A 21770-nucleotide genomic window follows, 5' to 3' on the forward strand; every position below is an offset into this window, starting at 1 on the left:
AGAAAAAAAAAAATAAGTAAAAAAAATTAAAACGCCCCTGTCCCCGGTCGCTCGCGCTCAGAAGCAAACACGCATTTAAGGCCCACCCACACATGTAAACGCCGTTCAAACCCCACATGTGAGGTATCGCCGAGTGCGTTAGAGCGCGTGCAACAATTCTAGCACTAGACCTCCTCTGTAACTCGAAAATAGTAACCTGTAAAAAAAATTAAAGCGTCGCCTATGGAGATTTTTAAGTACCGAAGTTTGGCGCCATTCCATGAGTGTGCGCAATTTTAAAGCGTGACAAGTTAGGTATCTATTTACTCGGCGTAACATCATCTTTCACATTATATAAAAAAATTGGGCTAACTTTACTGCTTTGTTATTTTTTTCATTCGTGAAACGTTTTTTTTTTTCCAAAAAAAGGCGTTTGAAAAATGATTGCGCAAATACCGTGCGAGAAAAAAAGTTGCAATGACCGCCATTTTATTCCCTATGGTGTCTGCTAAAAAAACTGCTGAGTCACCTCTGGGGGGGGGGCAGGAGAAGTCACTGCTGGAAGGGGGAACTGAGCTGCTTAGTCACCTCGGGGGGGGGGACCAGAGGTCACTGCTGGAAGGGGGAACTGAGCTGCTTTGTCACCTCTAGGGGCTGCTAGGGCACTGCTGAGTCACCAGGGGGGGGGGCAGGAGAAGTCACTGCTGGAAGGGGGAGCTGAGCTCCTGAGTCACCTCTGGGGGGAGGGGCAGGAAAAGTCACTGCTGGAAGGGGGAGCTGAGCTCCTGAGTCACCTCTAGGGGCTGCTAGGGCACGACTTGGAGAGGGCAGCAAAGGGAGTCATCATTGGCAGGGTGTCACCTAAGTGCCCCTCTATATAGTACATTGAAGGATAACATGCGCTGAGTCCAGGTCTATGTACGTCACACCGAAACCCGTTCAGCAGCCGCTTATATCAACCTCTACTCTGTCACTAGAGCCACATTACCCTCTGAGACTCCTCAGCAGTGTCGGCCATCTTCCCGGAGACCGCTTACCATTGTCGGCAAATGCATCCAAGGCGCCGCCCCTCTCCCTACAACGCGGACAGGAAATCTCCGCTCTAGCGCCCTCCGCACAGCCCACTCATTTCTCAATCATCTCAGCGGCGGTGACGTAGGGGCGCTCCCGGGATACTCGTGACGTTGACGTCACGGACAGGCTAAACAGGAAGAGAGAAAGGAGAGACAGAGACCCACCAACCGACTGACTGACAGCCCAGGAGAGGTGAGAGCTGACTGGAGGGAGTGTGGGGTCTAGATAGAAACTATGACTTCATTCGCAGTAGTACTACAAGTCACATCATCCCCTGCCAGGCCCTTGGTATTGTGCCTGAGCTGGGTTCAGGCTGTGGGGGGACTACAAGTCCCATTATCCCTGGATACCAGGTGGTAGGCTGTTGAAGTGTACCTTCCAGGCCCTGAGAAGCTCTGGAACTGAGGGGGTACTACAAGTCCCAGCATTGCCTGATAGGCTCCAGATAAGTTATAGACCTGTGGGGGCACTACAAGTCCCAGCAATTCAGAGCTGGCATTGGGTAGTAGTTGTGGGGTGGAGTGGTATGGCAATGTCTGTGTCAGCTGGACCTGAGAATCCCTTTGCCGGCCTTGACCCCGTGAATCCCTCTGCCGGGGTGGAGTGGCCCGGCCTTGACCCCGCGAATCCCTCTGCCGGGGTGGAGTGGCCCGGCCTTGACCCCGCAAATCCCTCTGCCGGATTGGAGTGGCCCAACCTTGACCCCATGCATCCCTCTGCCGGGGTGGAGTGGCCGGCCTTGACCCCGCGAATCCCTCTGCCGGATTGGAGTGGCCCGGCCTTGACCCCGCGAATCCCTCTGCCGGATTGGAGTGGCCCGGCCTTGACCCCGCGAATCCCTCTGCCGGATTGGAGTGGCCCGGCCTTGACCCCGCGAATCCCTCTGCCGGATTGGAGTGGCCCGGCCTTGACCCCGCGAATCCCTCTGCCGGATTGGAGTGGCCCGGCCTTGACCCCGCGAATCCCTCTGCCGGATTGGAGTGGCCCGGCCTTGACCCCGCGAATCCCTCTGCCGGATTGGAGTGGCCCGGCCTTGACCCCGCGAATCCCTCTGCCGGATTGGAGTGGCCCGGCCTTGACCCCGCGAATCCCTCTGCCGGTTTGGAGTGGCCCGGCCTTGACCCCGCGAATCCCTCTGCCGGATTGGAGTGGCCGGGCCTTGACCCCGCGAATCCCTCTGCCGGATTGGAGTGGCCGGGCCTTGACCCCGCGAATCCCTCTGCCGGATTGGAGTGGCCGGGCCTTGACCCCGCGAATCCCTCTGCCGGATTGGAGTGGCCGGGCCTTGACCCCGCGAATCCCTCTGCCGGATTGGAGTGGCCGGGCCTTGACCCCGCGAATCCCTCTGCCGGATTGGAGTGGCCGGGCCTTGACCCCGCGAATCCCTCTGCCGGATTGGAGTGGCCGGGCCTTGACCCCGCGAATCCCTCTGCCGGATTGGAGTGGCCCGGCCTTGACCCCGCGAATCCCTCTGCCGGGGTGGAGTGGCCCGGCCTTGACCCCCGCGAATCCCTCTGCCGGGGTGGAGTGGCCCGGCCTTGACCCCCGCGAATCCCTCTGCCGGGGTGGAGTGGCCCGGCCTTGACCCCCGCGAATCCCTCTGCCGGCGCATGCCGGAACCAGGGAACTGCGCTCTCTCCAAAGTGGAGGGTGTAGGCTTATCTATGTGTTTTTGTGCAGTGACTATGCCAGCACCCCCCAATGCAAGGGTCTGCAGGAAGCATCAGTGTCTGTGTGCCCAGGGTCCGCTGGCATGGCTCTGGTGGCCGGGGCAGGCGCCGCTGCTTTCCAGCGGCGTGTCCTGCATGTCGGTCCCAGCTGGCGGGTGATGTCATGTCTGGTGACGCGGCTTTCTGCGGGGGTGCAGCGCAAGTGGATCCTAGCTCCTGGAATGCAGAGACTGGGGGTGGGTCGGTCAGTTGACCGGCGCTTCCAGTTCTGGCCCACGTTGATGACGCTGGGACCGGAAAAATTAAAAAAACAGATGGGTTTATCAGTACCCCACTACGTTCTCTGGCAAGATGGCGGAGAGCCCGACAGCTACGGTGGAAGCAGGCGCCCCAAGCACCGGTCAGGCCCAGGTAAGGGGGTACAGTGGTACCTTTATTCTTGTCCATATGGGCTTATATTTTGGCTTACAAACTCATTGAGTTCGGTCAAGTCCATGCTGGTACAGAGCCCGGCAGTCGAGGTCGAGCTCCAGCATCCACCTCTAGAGCAGTAGAGGTCGTGGATTCGGGATGAGGGGGCAAGTACTCTTCCCTCCCTCAGGGATTCAGACGAGGAGGAGGAAGCGATAGCCGAGCCTCTAGGTACAAGCTATCTTTGGAGGAAGTGTAAGACCACCCGAGAGCGATCTACACTACCCTCAAAATCAGGAGGAAAATGTGCAACTGTTGGTTCACAATAAAATGTACCAAGGACTAGATGACACTAAACTTGGTGTTCCCAGTCCATAGAATCCTCTCGGAGACGGTAAAGAATGGAAGGACCATGAGAGAGGCCCCTTCTTTTTCTAAGACCCTTAGGAGAAGGTTTCCTATTGAAGATAAGGAGTCGGAGGTATGAAATAATAAACCACTGGTAAATGCCGCATTCTCGCAGGTTTCCTGTTGCACAGACCTAGCATTTGAGGACATGGGGGTGCTGAAGGATGCAATGGATAAAAGAGCGGACTCCCTCCAGAAAAAAGCGTGGGATTCCACATCGGCCAGCCTCAACCCCGCTATGGCTTCCACGGTTGTCACAAGGAACCTTGAATGCTGGGTAGAGAAGCTGAAAAGCCACATAGAAGTCGCGGAAAGATCTTTTGGAGTCCTTTCCATTAATACTGAAGGCAGTAAAGTACATGGCTGATGCATCTGCCGAATCGGTTAAGATGTCGGCAAGGTCGTTGGTGATTTCAGCCAGATGTGCTGTCTGGCTAAAAACTTGGTCTGGGGACACGGCCTCCAAGATTAAGCTGTGTGGTCTACCTTTTTCAGGTGATCTTCTCTTTGGTCCAGACCTTGTCTTGGACAGGACAGCCGACAAGAAAAAGGCTTTCCCTTCCAAGAAGAGACAACCGATCGAAAATAATTTTCGTGCTGTTCAACAGCCCCACAAAAATAGGGATCAGGACCACAAGAGCCGCTGGGTCTCCCAAAGGGGTAAAGGAAGAGGAGGAGTTCTCTTTAGATCTCCCCCAGACCAGCCCCCTAAAAACAAATGACAGTCTTAAAGTGGGAGTTCACCCGAATTTTTTTTTTTAACATTAGATTGAGGCTAATTACGGGAAGCAGAATCGGGTGTTTTTTTTTTAAATCAATGCAGTACTTACCGTTTTAGAGATAGATGTTCTCCGTGGCTTCCGGGTATGGTCTTCGGGACTGGGCGTTCCTATTTGATTGACAGCCTTCCGACGGTCGCATACAGCGCGTCACGAGTTGCCGAACGTCGGTGCGGTTCTATACGGCGCCTGCGCACCGACGTTCGGCTACTTTCGGAAACTGGTGACGCGCTGTATGCGACGGTCTGAAGGCTGTCAATCAAATAGGAATGCCCAGACCCGAAGACCATACCCGGAAGCGGCAGAGAACATCTATCTCTAAAACGGTAAGTACTGCATTGATTTTAAACAAAACACCCGATTCTGCCTCCAGTAATTCGCCTCAATCTAATGTTAAAAATAGATTTTTTGGGTGAACCTCCACTTTAAGATTGTTTGTCTGCCTTTCACCTACAGTGGAACAAAAGCACTACAAGCCTGTTCGCAAAAAACGTCATTTTCCAGGGATACAGTCTGGAGTTCTCACCCACTGAGAATCTGGCTGTACACAGCTAAGGGTCGCCATACAGATTCCAATCTGACCGTATATACTCGAGTATAAGCCAAATTTTTCAGCACATATTATTTATTTTTTTAAATTTTTTTTGCTGAAAATGCCCCCCTCGGCTTATACTCAAGTCATCTTTTTGCGCCTGATCTCCCGGAATTTGGGGACCCGGTACCGGCCGGCCATAGGTCCCCTGGACTTGGACACTTAGCACACATGTAGCCACTCTCTTCCTCTACAAGTGTGCAAAGTTTGTTGTCTGGGGGACCTACGGCCGGGGAGCACTGATTTTTCATACCTAGGCACCCCTTCCATAGACTCCAATGTTCAAAGTCAGTCTAGGCATGGGCACAGTGAGGCATGCACATGGGCACAGTGAGGCATACACATGGACACCCTAGGCTTGTACTCGAGTCAATACGTTTTCCCATTTTTTTGTGGTAAAATTAGGTGCCTCTGCTTATATTCGGGTCAACTTATACTCGAGTATATACAGTAATCAACTTTATATTTACCAAAACTTTGTAATCTGAGCACCTACCTAATATATCAAATCAAATTGTATCCAATCAGGCAGGTCATTGCGCTTGATAATTGTCACTAGTTAATAAAGGTTGTATAACCACTTAAGGACCGCCTCCTGCACATATACGTCGGCAGAATGGCACGGCTGGGCACAAGCACGTATATATACGTCCTGTACTTGTACCCAGCCGTGGGTCGCGGAGCTGAAGAACGGGGAGAGCCGTGTGTAAACATGGCTTCCCCGTGCTTCACTGTGGCGGCGTATCGATCGCGTCATCCCCTTTATAGGGGAGACACGATCGATGACGTCACACCTACAGCCACACCCCCCTACAGTTGTAAACACTCACACAGTGAACACTAACTCCTACAGCGCCCCCTGTGGTTAACTCCCAAACTGCAACTGTCATTTTCACAATAAATAATGCAATTTAAATGCATTTTTTGCTGTGAAAATGACAATGGTCCCAAAAATGTGTCAAAATTGTCCGAAGTGTCCGCCATAATGTCGCAGTCACGAAAACAATCGCTGATCGCCGCCATTAGTAGTAAAAAAAAGAAAAAAAAGAAAAATGCAATAAAACTATCCCCTATTTTGTAAATGCTATAAATTTTGCGCAAACCAACCGATAAACGATTTTTTTTTACCAAAAATAGGTAGAAGAATACGTATTGGCCTAAACTGAGAAAAAAAAATTATATATGTTTTTGGGGGATATTTATTATAGCAAAAAGTAAAAAATATTGCATTTTTTTCAAAATTGTCGCTCTATTTTTGTTTATAGCGCAAAAACTAAAAACCGCAGATGTGATCAAATACCACCAAAACAAAGCTCTATTTGTGTGGAAAAAAGAACGCCAATTTTGTTTGGGAGCCACGTCGCATGACCGCGCAATTGTCTGTTAAAGCGACACAGTCCCGAACTGTAAAAACACCTTGGGTCTTTAGCCAGCATATTGGTCCGGGGCTTAAGTGGATAATAACTAGATTTTAATATGGTGATCTCTAGTCAGATAAGTGTCATGGGGGTAATCAGCAACCAATCGGATGTCTTGCTTCCCTCTCTCCTCTTGTATCTTGTTTTTGCCGTCTATATGATGATCTGTTACTCTGTGTTCTGCAAACATTTGATATCTCACTTAACCGGAGTTGCATTTTGTATGTTGTATTATGATACTGGTGATGGCGGTGTTTGTATAAATCCACGACAGTAATCGGTCACAGGTCTGGTATCTAAGCTCCGCCCTCTGAGCGTTATCTCTTGTATTATTCAGCTGTTTATAGCAGTTGCCGGTGATTCAGCAGGCTCTGCAATCCTCCATATTAATGTAATGAGATTCCAGCTGCAGCTCCTACATTACAGGGAGGGTTCGGCCTGTGGTCACAGCTGTGCCAGGAGCTGAGGACTTTACCCTGCATGCCCTGACTGTCATTGTCTGGGGGCCCTACATGTCTGGAGAAGCCTTTGTACTCAGGGTAGTTGGTGTAGGGAAGGCTGTAGATCCCTGGTGCCCAACCTGTGACTCGGGGGCCGCATGCAGACTATTGCCACTTATTGTGCGCCCCTTGCAGAGAGTCTTCTGTGTTTGATGCTGTCTTAAGCCAGTGAAAAAAGAAAATTCCTAAAGGACTAGTTCATGTATTATAACGTTCTACGTTACACCCGTATCCAGGGTGTAACATGTTACTAAACCGGCAGCCCCACACCCCTCTTCCCGTGTCCCTGTTTTGACAGCAGGTGGGGGATCTTTTCCCTGCATGCAATGCACTGTCATAGTTTCAAGAAAAAAAAAACGGCCATGAAGGGGTCTGCCCTCCCAGCCGCATCATTCATTCACAGAACGCCTGAGAATAGGAAGTAAGTAGGACTTTAGATGTACATTCTAGGGCAGGGGTATCAAACTGGCGGCCCTTCAGCTGTTATGAAACTACAAGTCCCATCATGCCTCTGTCTGTGGGAATTGTTTTTTATACCTTCCTTATGAGTTTGTGTGTCTAATATACCCTAGAATGTATATCTAAAGTACCACTTTATTCCAGGGGTCTGTATATATGTTTATCGGGGGCGCTGCATTTTAGGGGTAGATTAAATTGCACACCTGTTCCCCCACACCCCACAATTTGTCTTTCTTTTTTTTTTTTTTTTTTTACATCTACTGTCGGGCATTGCGGATGACTTTTTGTAGTTCTCAATGAACTACCAGGGTGCTGATGAGGACTCAAGGTAGTTCATTGATTCTTCCCCTCATTCAGGATCTGCCTGCCCATATGAGGTACAAGCAGACAGCTACACAGACCATGCGCGATCTGCTGATCGCTGGTGCATTGCTTTAAATAAAAAAAATTATCACTTCTTTTTTTTTTTTTTTTTTTTTTCTGCAGAAATGTTTTATTTTTTATTATTTAATAATAAAAAGATGAGCCAACGTCGTACAAACTCGTCCACCCTTGTCAAGGCTAAAACGTTGTTTTGGATTCGTATCCATTTAACGTTAATGCATATTCATATCTGTCCTAAAATAGGTTTATTCCGATTATTAAATGTGGAACCTTGTGCTTCTACACCAGACGGCAAGCATCTGGGACATCCATATGTGTATTTCACTGTCTCTCTAAATAGTATGTAGAGACAATGGCACCAGTTTTTTTTTAGTGTTTTTTTTTTAGAACTATGCATGTCTTGTAATGTGTTACATTTTTTTTTCATCATGTAGACACCAAGAAGCAAACATGGATCTCTTGTTCGGACGCCGGAAGACCCCAGAGGAGATGCTGCGGCAGAATCAGCGGGCCCTTACCCGCGCCATGAGGGAGCTCGACCGCGAGCGACAGAAACTCGAGCAGCAGGAGAAGAAAGTTATAGCCGATATTAAGAAAATGGCTAAACAGGGACAGATGGTCAGTGGTGAAGTATATAATCTTGTTTTTGTTTCTACACCCAGCCTCGTACACACGATCGGATTATCTGATGGGAATTGTGTGAGGACAAGCTGTTGTCGGAAAAATCCGACCGTTTATACGCTCCATCGGACAATTGTCGGATTTTCCGCAGACAAATATGGGATAGCATGCTTTAAAATTGTCTGCCAACAATTGTGTTGTTGGATTATCCGATCTTGTGTACATAAGTCCCAAAAAAACTCCAAAGTAAAAACACGCATGCTCGGAAGCAATGCTCACCATAACAAAACATTAGCAGAAGGTGCCCAAAGGGTGGCGCTAAAGAGCTGAAAAAACACATAGTTTTGCGTTTGTTGGCCGACAATTCTTTGTCGTTTTGTATGCAATACAATTTTTCAACACCGTTTTCTTATGTGGGCAGGACTTGCGTATGCGTTCGTTTCTGCGTGCGAGCACAAAGGGACAGGGGCACTTAAAAACATTTTTTTTTTTCGTTCATTTTACTTAAAATTTTCTAATTTGACACTTTAAAAAAAAATATATATTTTTTGGATCACTTTTATTCATATTACAAGGAATGTAAACATCCCATGTAATAGGAATATGGCATGACAGGACCTCTTTTCAGTTAGATATGGGGTCAACAAGACCCCACATCTCACCTCTGGGCTGGGAAGCCTTAAATTAATAAATAAAAAAGATCACCGATTCCCAGCTGAGGTGACGTCGTTTTTTTTTTTTTTTAATGCAGAGGCCAGGCGTGACGTCATAACATCGCACCTGGCCTCCGATCAGAGACTCCGGTGACCATCTGGGGCCGGCTGATCCGTTCTCTGACTCGCCGATCGCAGCTGTGAGTCAGTAGAAGCGCAGGAGGTGGGGGACGGAACAGCCGCTATGATCATCCTTATGGTGTAGGGAATCGCCAGCTGAAAATGCCGATATCTGAATGATGCCTGTAGCTTCAGGCATCAAAAAAAAGTATCGGTATTCGGTATCGGCGAGTACTTGGAAAAAAAGTATCGGTACTTGTACTCTGTCTTAAAGTGGTATCGGGACAACCCTAGCAGTAATCCTTCTCCTTCATTAAACATGGAAGACTGAGGACAACCTGCAAGTACAAGGTCAACACATTGAACACTGAGGGAGTGTTGCTTCAGTTCCCAGTCATGAGAGCACAGAGCAGTACCTAAGGAACATTTGGGATGAAAACCGTAACTGCACACTGTGGTTTCAGTCCAGTTTTTTATTTTGTTTTTAGGATGCTGTGAAGATCATGGCTAAGGACCTGGTCCGTACCCGACGCTACGTGAAGAAGTTTTATTTGATGAAAGCCAACATTCAGGCCGTCTCTCTTAAGATCCAGACATTGAAGTCTAATAACTCCATGGCCCAGGCGATGAAAGGGGTGACTAAAGCCATGGCTACCATGAACAGACAGGTGAGAACCACGGGGGGGCACAGAGTTCCTGTTTAATGTTTTTTTTCTCATCAGAACCAATCAGACTTTGTCTCTATTGAAAGAGTATGTAAACCAGTAACAAAGAAGTTCTGATTTGCTCACTTTTGATCAGTTGAATTTATCATTGCAGGTGTTTTGTCTGTATAATAAGGGTAAAAACATTCCTGCCAATCTTGTCAGCTGGTAAATTACTATGCTTTACTGCCTGTGCTACGCTCTTATCAGTTACATTGTTCCCAGCTATTTCCGTGGACTATATAATAACCCCCCCCCCTCTTTATGTTATAAACACGGGAGGAGGGAAGATGTTCTGTAGTCTCAACACACTCCATAGAGAACGGTTAATAAGTCATCCTAGGGCAGAAACTGTGTTTTAAAAAAACAAACAAATGCAGCCACCACATATTAAAGATTAGAAATAAAGAAGAATTGTTCAGTTGGGCATAGAAGCTGAAAGTTTTGTTTGGAGTGAAAAAGTTAAGTTAGAGAGGCCATTTAGTTTTTTTTTTTTTTTTATATTCATTCCAGCCGGCTTGTTGGCTCAAGCAAAAAATGTGGTGACCAATAACAAACAGTAAATGATTATTTATACACCAATTTGACTTCATAAAAGCGCCATACTTTTTTTTTTCATCACTGTTGCTCTCTGCATGGCTTTTGATGAATAAACTGCTTGACAGGGCAGTAAGGACAACTTATTACATCACATTCAGTGAGTGGGTTTTACCAGAAACTTAAAAAAAAAAAAAAAAATACTCTATGGACCACTTGGTCTTTTTCTGCTGTCCATTTTCAATAGTTCTCTGTTTTGAGCTCTAATTTTACATGTTACACTCGGGTCAGAGGAGGCAACATGGCAGATAGTTTGATGGTTGTGTTCTGATCAGGAAATTTCTTCACCTGCAGCTGAAATTGCCCCAAATCCAGAAGATCATGATGGAGTTTGAGAAGCAGTCGGAGATTATGGACATGAAGGAGGAGATGATGAATGACGCTATTGATGACGCAATGGGGGATGAGGATGATGAGGAAGAAACGTAAGTATACTCTGTGATCTGCTGCATGTATATGTGTAGAGGAGGGACACAGGAGCTTGTTTAAAGTGGTTGTTAAGCCGCTATATCCTATGTATACCAACCCCTCTGTTATATAACGCTATGAGTGCCTGTGCTGTATAAAAGTATGCCGATTTCTATCTTGTATCAAAGCGTCATCCCGGTGCTCATGTGACTCCTCGTGGGGTCTCTGACTGACTGCTATAGCAGGCCCGAGAACTCTCGCTGACTTTAGCCAGAAGGAGGGGAGCAGAGAGACCAGCAGTCAGCAGTCACGTGCATAATTAGAAGCTGCAGCACATTTTATATAGAACTCTTCTCATATTATTATTTTTATTTATTTTTTCTATTGAAAAGCCTGTGGCGTGCAAAACACAACCCAAAAACTCCACCCGGTGCAGAAACTCTGCCCAACTCTGATCCCCCGGGGCGTTGGGCTCCTGGCAGGGACTAAGGTAATCTGTGGTCCGTGCAGCCGATGCCGACACGGACCCAACTTCCTTGGAGGGTCTGCCGAAACGGAACCCTCCCAGGTGAGGCTCCCCCGAAGGGAGACCCCATGAGAGCAGGTGAACTAAGCCAGAAGGCCATGTCCACCCACTCCCAAGACGTTCAGGGCTGGCCCGAGGACCGGCTCCCTACTAATCACACATAAAGTGCACCAACAAAAAGACGTAACGTGACAACACGAGATAAGATAAAAAAGAAAGTGGGGGAGAAGGAAGGTGGGAGATGTGAGTAGAAAGTGACCATCGTGCAATTCTCATTTCCTTACTCGGCCTTCATGCAAATTCAGCATGTCTAGGAACACCTAGGCCGACATCCACCCATTAAGGCATTGCAATATGAAAAGGTCAGCTCATTGTTTGCATGGGAGGTGTACAGAGAGACTGGGTGCTATGTACAGCGCTCCGCCGGCCCCTCCCACCCATCATGATCTGCCTGCATCAAATGGAGAAGCACAGACATGGTGACATCACTGCATTTAAAATAAGGTAGGAAATGGAAAGGTTTTACTTAAAACTTCATTAGCAAGTTGATCAGAGGGGAGGGAGGAACCAGAAAAAAATATAACCAGAATATTTTCTTAATATGACATTGCATCTTCTCTCTCCCTTCTTTTTTTTTTTATTTTTTTTTTATTTTTTATTTAATTTATTTTTTACCCCTTTTTCCATTTTTTTCCCGTAGTGACGCTGTGGTATCTCAGGTATTGGATGAACTGGGCCTTAATCTTACCGATGAGCTCTCCAGTGAGTATTACCCACAAAATATAAACTTTATAAATAATCATTGCTAATTTACACTTTAAAATACATATATGGGACTGTTCAGTCAGCCTTGTGATCCTCGTCAGAAATGTGACAAAATGATTTCCTGCTTCTGCTTTGTAGCATCCTGCCTCCTGTTTTGACACCTCCTATTCATTATCCAGTGAGCAGGTGATAGGGAAGTTTTTTCACTGCTTGGCTGTGCAGTGTCTAAAGGAAAAGCAGTGAAACCACCACACCAATGTCTGTAGAGTTCAGAAAATTTGGTAGAATAGGATAAAACAACCAGCATGTTATGGGGGTTCAGACACTCCTTCTTCATCGGGGCTATAACCTCAAAAAAGACAAAAGAATGATTTTTGGATTTGAAATAAATTGGCTGCATAGTGTGGCAGGGATGTGTGAATCACAGGACTGACTGCACAGGATTATGTCAAAATGGTGTCAATAGTCTGGAGTGAAAGAATCCTTTTTTGGTTCACCTAACTTCCGAGGCATGGTGCCGCAGCCCCATCTCCTGGGAAGTTGGGACAGAAACCTATCAAACGGGTCGTCGTCCCCCCTCCCCGAAAGGTGCCAAATCTGGCACCGCAGGGGGGGACCAAATAAGCGTAAGTTCCACTTTTGGGTGGAACCACTCTTTAATGTCACTATTTTAGCACCGCTTTTTTGTTTGTTTTTCACAATTGTACAGCAGCTGCTGTGTGTGTGTGTGTGTGTGTGTGTGTGTGTGTGTGTGTGTGTGTGTGTGTATATGTGTGTATGTATGTATGTATGTGTATGTATGTATATGTATGTATATGTATGTATATGTATATATATGTATATATATGTATATATATGTATGTGTATATATATATATGTATATATATATATATATATATATATATATATATATACACATTTTGTGTGTGGTATATCTATATGTCTCTATCTCTTTTTGATCTATATTGGTTTTTATTATGAATGGGCTGCCAATGTAGTGCAATGTAACAGATGGTTTATATATTGTAGTGCATCAGGTTCTACTATACAATGCGCTGGAGTGCCATTCACAATGACAGGCACCACAATATGTCACCCATAAAGCAAATGCGTTGCCACAACGCTCAGTTGTTAATGGGCCTTAAGCATTCTTGCTGTCACTGCATTAACTTTGTGTTTTGTATCCAAAAATAAAAAAGGGAACCGAGAACAGCGCCATCTAAGTGCAATAAGTATGCAGTTTAATAAGAAAAACCTAATTGAGTACACTCACAAGATTGTGGTGGTGATAGGCATAATGGGGTCTGGTGTCCGTGATCAGGTCTGTCCTCCGGACTACGATCGGTGGTACACTTCGGATGATGTCACTTCCGGGTCGGGTCAGCGGCGCGATGCTCGCGTTCAGAGTATGCGTACTCCTTTCTCAGGCTTGGATAACGGCCATATTGGGTGATGGAAATTTATACACAAGGGTCACCTTAGTGACAGTACAACAATCACATTAAAAAGCAAATATCGATAGTAATGCTGGGGAACATAGTGTTCATACTGTCTATATATAATTGGAGTAGCTTATGTTGTAGTTAATATACTTACTCCTGACGACCTGTAGAGTCAGACTGACCAGGTATATCTATGCAAATTATGTAAGCCTATCTGTTTACTGTACATCGCCTCCTCTTCTTGTACCATACAGACCTACCGAGTACAGGAGGATCCCTCAGCGTGGCTGGAGGGAAGAAAGCGGAGCCCACGGCTGCCATGGCCGACGCAGATGCAGACCTGGAAGAGCGACTGAACAATCTGCGAAGGGACTAATGTGTTGAATAACGTATTACATGGACTCTTCAAATTTTTATCTATTTTTTATTATTTTTTTTCTGTTTGAGTGAGGATGTAGGTGAATAGGGTGGAACCTGGCGGAGGTTTAAATTTCATGATTTGCGCATTAAACGCTTTGGCATAAAGCAGGATTTCCCCGCACTGATAGTGGCTGCCAGTCTCCGCCCTCAGCTTTTGTCTGGTTCTGATTCTTCTGTAGCTCACAGGTCATGTAGGTCCGAGAAGACTGTTCTGTCTGTGTCTTGGTGTCCTAATTATGCCTTCATACTGGGTGACACATATATATATATATATATTCTCTCTGTAACACCAAAGGCTTAAAGAGCACCTGTAACTTGGCAGTGAACATGATGTCATTAATAAGGAGGCTGGGGGAGGTAGTCTCTGTACATGGTTCTTCCAGTAATAGGAGGTAGACTATACATGGTTCTTCCAGTAATGGGAGGTAGACTATACATGGTTCTTCCAGTAATGGGAGGTAGACTATACATGGTTCTTCCAGTAATGGGAGGTAGACTGTACATGGTTCTTCCAGTAATGGGAGGTAGACTGTACATGGTTCTTCCAGTAATGGGAGGTAGACTGTACATGGTTCTTCCAGTAATGGGAGGTAGACTATACATGGTTCTTCCAGTAATGGGAGGTAGACTATACATGGTTCTTCCAGTAATGGGAGGTAGACTATACATGGTTCTTCCAGTAATGGGAGGTAGACTATACATGGTTCTTCCAGTAATGGGAGGTAGACTATACATGGTTCTTCCAGTAATGGGAGGTAGACTATACATGGTTCTTCCAGTAATGGGAGGTAGACTGTGTACACGGTTCTTCCAGTAATGAGGGTCTTGGAGTATTTTGGAAGTGTCCATTTCAAGGCCCACTCTAGTCCTGAGTGCCTTAAAGGGGTTGTAAAGGTTTGTTTTTTATTTTCTAAATAGGTTGCTTTAAGCTAGTGCATTGTTGGTTCACTTACCTTTTCCCTTCTAAAAAAAAAAATGTTTTTTTTTTTGTCTGAATTTCTCACTTCCTGTTCCTCCTCAGTAAGCATGTTCTAAATTACTTTCCACCGCTCGGATGATGGTGGAAAGCCTACTGAGGAGAAACAGGAAGTGAGAAATTCAAACAAAGAAAAAAAACATTCAGAAGGGAAATCGAAGGAAAAGGTTAGTGAACCAACATTGCACTACCTTAAAGGAACCAACTTGGAAAATAAGACGAACCTTTACAACCCCTTTAATGTTGTCTTTATAGTACTGGAGCAATGTTGAAAGGTTAGATTTCATAGGCCCAACTTTTAGCATCTCAGGATAACATGGTAGGTGTTAAAACCCAAGTTAGGTTTTTCTTTATGCAAATTCAAAAAAACGATTCTCCATTTGAGGCCTGGTAAGAGGCGACCCAGTTGAGGTTTCTAGGCTGTGGCCTCTCCTTTCACAATTGGTGGACCTCTCAGCAGATATTCTGTTTTTATGAATAACGTTGGGTGTCCCTAGTACAAATGGTCCAATAGCTTGAAGCTGATCTGGAAAGTTTATTGTAAAAAATACACCAATGCATTTTGGGGGAAGGGCCCCCTTAAGGGCTTAATCATAACATGTGGATATGCTGTTATATCAGCTCTTTTCAGCCTTAAAGCAGTCATTTTATTGGATATTGTCTGGAGTTGATCTCACACCTTACATTTAAGCCCTGAAGAAGGGGGAGGCAGTCCCCCTAAATGCGTTGGAGGTCTTTTAAACAAACTTTTTTTAAATTAACTTCAGGCTCTTGGGCCATTTGTACTTGGGCGTTCCAAAGTTTACCCATAAAATGTAATTTGCATAATCATCCTTCATAACTGTAATGATAGTATGTATAGTTGAAGGGGTGTGGCTTATTGGTGGAGGTGATACGACTCCATTTGTATAAAAGGCAGGACTAACCCTTCTAAAAGGCACTAAAACCTCCATTATTGAATACATTCCCCCACCTCTATAAAAATGGCTGCACATTTTAGTGCCAGTTTGGTGCTCTAAAGTTCTGTAACTGCTCTGGGCGGATAGGGGGAAGAGATTATTCATAGCTGTTCTGCTTCATGTCTATTATTATAGGGCAAATCCTACAAGTGGGCATCTGGATGAGGCAAATAAAATGTAAACCGCAGTGACCTCTGTGCTATTGATCCTGCTATTCGTCTTACCAATTTCTGGCCCTTGTCCTGATCTGGGTGTGGAAATTCTTTGAAGGTCTCTGGAATGCAAATCTAGTGGAGAGGAAGAGAACTGCAGGCTAGCGGTCACAATGGTTCCTCAGACTTTTACTTTGGAACAGATGTGTGGTTTTGTTTTTTTGTTTTATATCCGGGTCACAGAGGTGATTGTAGCTTACACTTTAAAGGTTATCTCCGTTTTGTTCTTTCCTCGCCTGATTGCTGATTTTGCGCTCTCTGTTTTGGGTCTGATTTATCTTTAAGGTGGTTTATCTCTGTATGTACTTTATAGTCCCTTCCTGTACAGATGTCTTTGTATAGTACATTTTACTCTAATTAAAAAAAAAAAAAAGTGTATGGGTATTGCATATTTATCATAAGACATTTTGTTCACTGTGTGAAAAAAATTACCCTTTTTAGGTTATTTATAGTTGATCATGTGATTAACCAATTTTCTCCGGACTATGCAACTGGAGTCACAGATGGCACTAGGCACCTAAGGGCTCTTTCACACGGGATGGATCAGTGAACCTCCGCTTGCTCAGCGGTGATCGCTCTGTGCAGGGACCGCCCTGTCTTTTCTCCGCTCTCCCCTATGGGGGGATCAGATGAACACAGACCGCCTGTCCGTGTTCACCCGATCCGATCCGCAGACTCATGGGGAAAAATAGGGTTTTCCTCCATCTGTGAAATCTGAGGATTGCGGACCCGGGTGTGATCGGGTGTCAGCGCATGTTCATCCACTGACACCTGCAATCTCATAGGGATCAATGTATGTCCCTTTTTTCATCTGTAAACGGATGGATGAAAAAGCGGACATACAGTCCGCCTGTGTGAAAGAGCCCTAAGGGAAAATGAGGCCCTGGATACAAACGTATGGTAAATCTGTGAGTCTGAGTCTAAAGCCTTGTATATAGACAATCGTATTTCCATTGGACAAAGCGTAGGACTTTTGTCCAAAGGGCGTTGGCCTTGAACTTGTCTTGCATACAAATGACAAAGAATTGTTGGCCAACAAACACCCTTTGGGAAACTTCTGCTAATGTGTTATGGTTGGCATTGCTTCTGAGCATGCGTGTTTGTACTTTATGTGTACAGAGATCTGTCTGAAAAAAAAATCCAATCGGATAATCCGACAACACACATTTGTTGTTGGAAAATTTTAAAGCATGCTATCCCACATTTGTTGGCGGAAATTTTGGCAACAATTGTCCTATGGAGCATACAAACGGTCGGATTTTCCAAAAACAACCTGTCCTCACACAATTCCCATCGGATAATCTGATTGTGTTTACCAGGCTTAACAGGACACAGTGGCTCTGGTGAGGCTGTTCTTCAGGAAACACGAAATGCCTTGAAAATGGAACCCAGAAATGAGAATCTACATATGTTCTGTTTTAATGTGAGCACCAAATAAAAAGGTCCAAGAGCCCAAAATCCAGCACAGTGGCTAAGCAGCTTTTCGATTGGTCGGTAAAAAAAACAACTTTCCTGAAGTCTGCATGTTCTCCCTGTGCGGGTTTCCTCCTAAACTCCAAGGACATGCTGGTAGCTTAATTAGATCCGGTCTAGATTTGCTCATGTATATATGTATGTTGGCAAGCGACTAATGTGAATGTAGAATTTTTTTGGAGTGAGGCAATGGCCAACCGGCACACAGGCCTCCATACTGTCTGGAGAAGTCTGGCCAGAAGTGGTCTTCATGGAAGAATTGCAGCCAAAAAGCCATACCTCCGACATGAAAACTAGGCTAGGCAACTGAATTAGGCATGAAAACAGGGAACTGGGGTGCAAAAAATGGCAACAGGTGCTCTGGACTGATGAGTCTGCAGGCAATTGTGTCCAAGTTTGGGGCTGTATTTGCTGCAAATGGAATTGGAGATTTGGTCCTGTTCAGTGGTGTCTTCAATGCTGAGAAATACAGGCAAATAGTTAGTTATTAATGACATTGGCTGAGTAGGATAAGTATCTTCAGTGTAAAGAAGAACAAGGAGTCCTGGAGGTGATGGTTTGGCCCCCACTGAGCCCTGATCTCAACATTATCAAGTCTGTCTGGAATAATATGAAGAGACGGAAGGATTTAAGGGAGCTTACATCCACAGAAGAACTTCTCCAGGATTGTGGAACAACCTACCTACAGAGTTCCTTTAAAAAAAATAAAACAACTATGTGTAAGTGTGTCTAGAAGAACTGATCATTTTTGAAGGCAAAGGGTTGTCACACCAAATATTGATTTGGATTTCTCTTCTATTCCTTTTACTTTCCATTTAATTGCTAAAAACAAACTATTAACATTTCTGAAAACATTCTTCATTTACAGCATTTTTTCACACCTGCCTAGGACTTTTTGACAGTAGTGTGTGTAAATGTACAATAATAATAGTGTGGACTGTGGATGGGACAATAAACTATAAGCTCCTCTGGTGTAGAGACTGATGTGCCAAGTTCAGTGTTCTCTGTACAGCACTGTGGTATATGTCGGAGCTATACATTTATAATATTAATGCTAATACTGTGTGTGTGTGATTGGACATTAGAGTGCAAGCTCCTCTGGTGTAGAGAGTGATGTTTCTGGCTCAGTGTTCTCCGTACAGCACTGTGGAATATGTCAGAGCTATATAAATATACACTCACTGGCCGCTTTTATTAGGTACACCCGTTCAATTGCTTGGTATGTAACACAAATTGCTAATCAGCCAATCACATGGCAGAAACTCAGTGTATTTAGGCATCTAGATGTGGTGAAGATGACTTGCTGAAGTTCAAGCTGAGCATCAGAATAGTCGTGTGGAGAAAAATGCCTTGTTGATGTCAGAGGAGAATAGGCAGACTGGTTCAAGATGATAGAAATGCAACAGTAACTTAAATAACCACTCGTTACAACCAAGGTATGCAGAATGTCCTCTCTGAACACACAACACATCCAACCTTGAAGCAGATGGGCAAAAGACCACACTGGGTGCCTCTCCTGTCAGCTAAGAACAGAAAACTGAGGCTACAATTCACACAAGTTTACCAAAATTAGACAATAGAAGATTGGAAAAACATTGCCTGGTCTGATGAATCTCGATTTCAGCTGCGACATTCAGATGATAAGGTCAGAATTTGGTGTAAACAACATAAAAGCATGGATCCATCCTGCCTTGTATCAATGTTCAGGCTGGTGGTGGTGTAATGGTGTGGGGCAGTGATAGTGAACCTTGGCACCCCAGATGTTTTGGAACTACATTTCCCATGATGCTCATGCACTCTGCAGTGTAGTTGCGTTTCATTGGAAATTGAGTTCCAAAACATCTGGAGTGCCAAGGTTCACCATCACTGGTGTGGGGGATATTTTCTTGACACACTTTGTGCCCCTTAGTACCAATTGAGCATCGTTTAAACTCCATGGCCTACCTGAGTATTGTTGCTGACCGTGTCCATCTCTTTATGACTACAGTGTACCCATCTTCTGATGGCTCCTTCCAGCAGGATAATGCACCATGTCACAAAGCTCCAATCATCTAACCACTGGTTTCTTGAACATGACAATGAGGTCACTGTACACCAATGGCCTCCACAGTCACCAGATCTCATCCAATAGAGCACATTTGGGATGTGGTGGAACAGGAGAGTCGTCTCATGGATGTGCAGCCAACAAATCTGCAGCAACTGTGTGATGCTATCATGTCACTATGGACCAAAATCTCTGAGGAATGTTTCCAATACCTTGTTGAATCTATGCCATGAAGAATTAAGGCGGTTCTGAAGGCAAAAGGGGGGTCCAACCCGGTGCTAGCAAGCTAGTGGAGTTTCCGCCGCCATTACTGTGCATTATTAGTAAGAGGCCGAGGTAATCAAGATAGAGGTAAAGCCAGCCAAGTGACTACAATAGAAATTGAGCTGCGGTGCCGGGGGGTGGGTGGTGACGCAGCTCAATTTCTATTGTCAGCCACCCGGCCGGCTCCGCCTCTTGTTCTTGGTCTTTGGTAAAATGGCGGACCTCTAGCGAAGGTGGCGGGGAGCCGCGAAAAAATCATGGAAAAAAGAATTTCCCGGGAAATGCTAAAATTGGGAAAAGGGTCCTAATCCCGGGAATGTGCCCGGAAATTCGGGACAGTTGGTAAGTATGAAGGTGTACCTAATAAAGTGGCTGAGTGTATAATAGTGTGTGACTGAGGTGGGACATTAGAGTGTAAGCTCCACTGGCCCGGGACTGAAGTCAGTGGCTCAGATTCACGTATAACGGCGTAAAATTGTGCGGGCGTAACGTATCTGATTTACGTTACGCCTCTGCAACTTACACGGGCAAGTGCTGTATTCTCAAAGCACTTGCTCCGTAAGTTGCGGCGGCGTAGCGTAAATCGGCCGGCGTAAGCCCGCCTAATTCAAATTTGGATCAGGGGGGCGTGTTTTATGTAAAACTACTGTGACCCGACGTGATTGACGTTTTTGCGGAACGGCGCATACGCCGTCCGTGGAATTTCCCAGTGTGCATTGCTCCAAAGTACGCCGCAAGGACGTCATTGGTTTCGCCGTGAACGTAAATGACGTCCAGCCCCATTCACGGACAACTTACGCAAACAACGTAACTTTTTCAAATTTCGACGCGGGAACGACGGCCATACTTATGCCTCATATAGCAGGGGCAACTATACGCCGGGAAAAGCCTAATGTAAACGTCGTAACTTTACTGCGTCTGCCGCACGTACGTTCGGGAATTCGCGCATCTAGCTAATTTGCATACTCGACGCGGAATTCGACGGAAGCGCCACCTAGCGTTCAAAAAAAAAATGCAGTTTAGATCCGATGGCGTAAGAGACTTGCGCCTGTCGGATCTAATGGATATCTATGCGTAACTGATTCTAAGAATCAGGCGCATAGATACGACGGGTTGGATTCAGACTTATGACGGCGTACATGGCGCCGCGCCGTCGTAAGTCCTTTCAGAATCTGGGCCAGTGTTCTTTATGATAAGGGCAGAATAGGGCACTTACCTCGACTTGCATCAGTTCTGCGGTCCGAGGGATTTTATACATTCTTTATAGGCATTGATGAACTCCAGGCAGTTATCTTCCCCTTTCTCTGCTGTACTGCATGGAAAACAAAAGACATCATGGAAGTAATTGTGACAGATCTGCACAGGGCTGCCCCATCCACACAACGCAATGACATATAGTTAAAGGGAACCTGTCATTGATAACCTCCTGGTAGTTCCCCAACCGTCATGCTGGCCCTCTGCTCTCCACACTTTTTGTATGTCTGACATAGGTGTGCCTGGGCACACCCTAATCACCTTGTGTGGTGCAGATTCCCCTGTTTTAAACCTCTGATATTTCACCAAAGCCCCCTAATGGGCTCCTAATTTTTTATTTTTATTTTAAATAACGCATAAAATAGTATGCGTCGGTAGGAGAGAGGTCTGAGATGTCACTATGCACTAGCAGTCAGTTTTGATATATCTGCAGCTGAGTGTTTTTTATACATCGTCCTTTTTATGCGCCTGAAAAGTTTTTGTTTTGTTTTTAATAAACATCAAGGATTTACCGCACATGAGTTTTTCTCTTTCCTTTTTTTCCAAACGGAACTCTCGAGCTGACAAACTGTGAATTGATTTTTTGCTAAAATATTCCAAGGAATCTATTCAGCAGCAGGGCGGAGTAAGATCTCCTGGTTATATGCCCTGAATACTA

General features: G+C 45.5%; 1 protein-coding gene across 1 annotated transcript; it reads left to right on the forward strand.

Annotated features, from left to right (window-relative positions):
* Window positions 1–1106: 1106 nt before the first annotated feature.
* On the forward strand, window positions 1107–14036 carry CHMP2A (charged multivesicular body protein 2A). The gene is made up of 6 exons (XM_040326119.1): window positions 1107–1245; window positions 8109–8292; window positions 9557–9736; window positions 10664–10794; window positions 12004–12065; window positions 13765–14036. The coding sequence occupies exons 2-6, from the start codon at window positions 8125–8127 to the stop codon at window positions 13884–13886; spliced, it is 663 nt and encodes a 220-aa protein (XP_040182053.1). The 5' UTR covers window positions 1107–1245; window positions 8109–8124; the 3' UTR covers window positions 13887–14036.
* Window positions 14037–21770: the final 7734 nt, after the last annotated feature.

This window comes from Rana temporaria, chromosome 10 (assembly GCF_905171775.1).
Source record: "Rana temporaria chromosome 10, aRanTem1.1, whole genome shotgun sequence".
Lineage (NCBI taxonomy): Eukaryota > Metazoa > Chordata > Amphibia > Anura > Ranidae > Rana > Rana temporaria.

What these genes read in the sequence shown, in the direction of transcription:
- CHMP2A (XM_040326119.1), top strand. Translation starts at nt 8,125, where the DNA reads ATGGATCTCTTGTTCGGACGCCGGAAGACCCCAGAGGAGATGCTGCGG. An exon ending in TGGCTAAACAGGGACAGATG is followed by an intron (nt 8,293 to 9,556) that starts GTCAGTGGTGAA and finishes TTTTGTTTTTAG; the next exon opens with GATGCTGTGAAGATCATGGC. An exon ending in GAGGATGATGAGGAAGAAAC is followed by an intron (nt 10,795 to 12,003) that starts GTAAGTATACTC and finishes TTTTTCCCGTAG; the next exon opens with TGACGCTGTGGTATCTCAGG.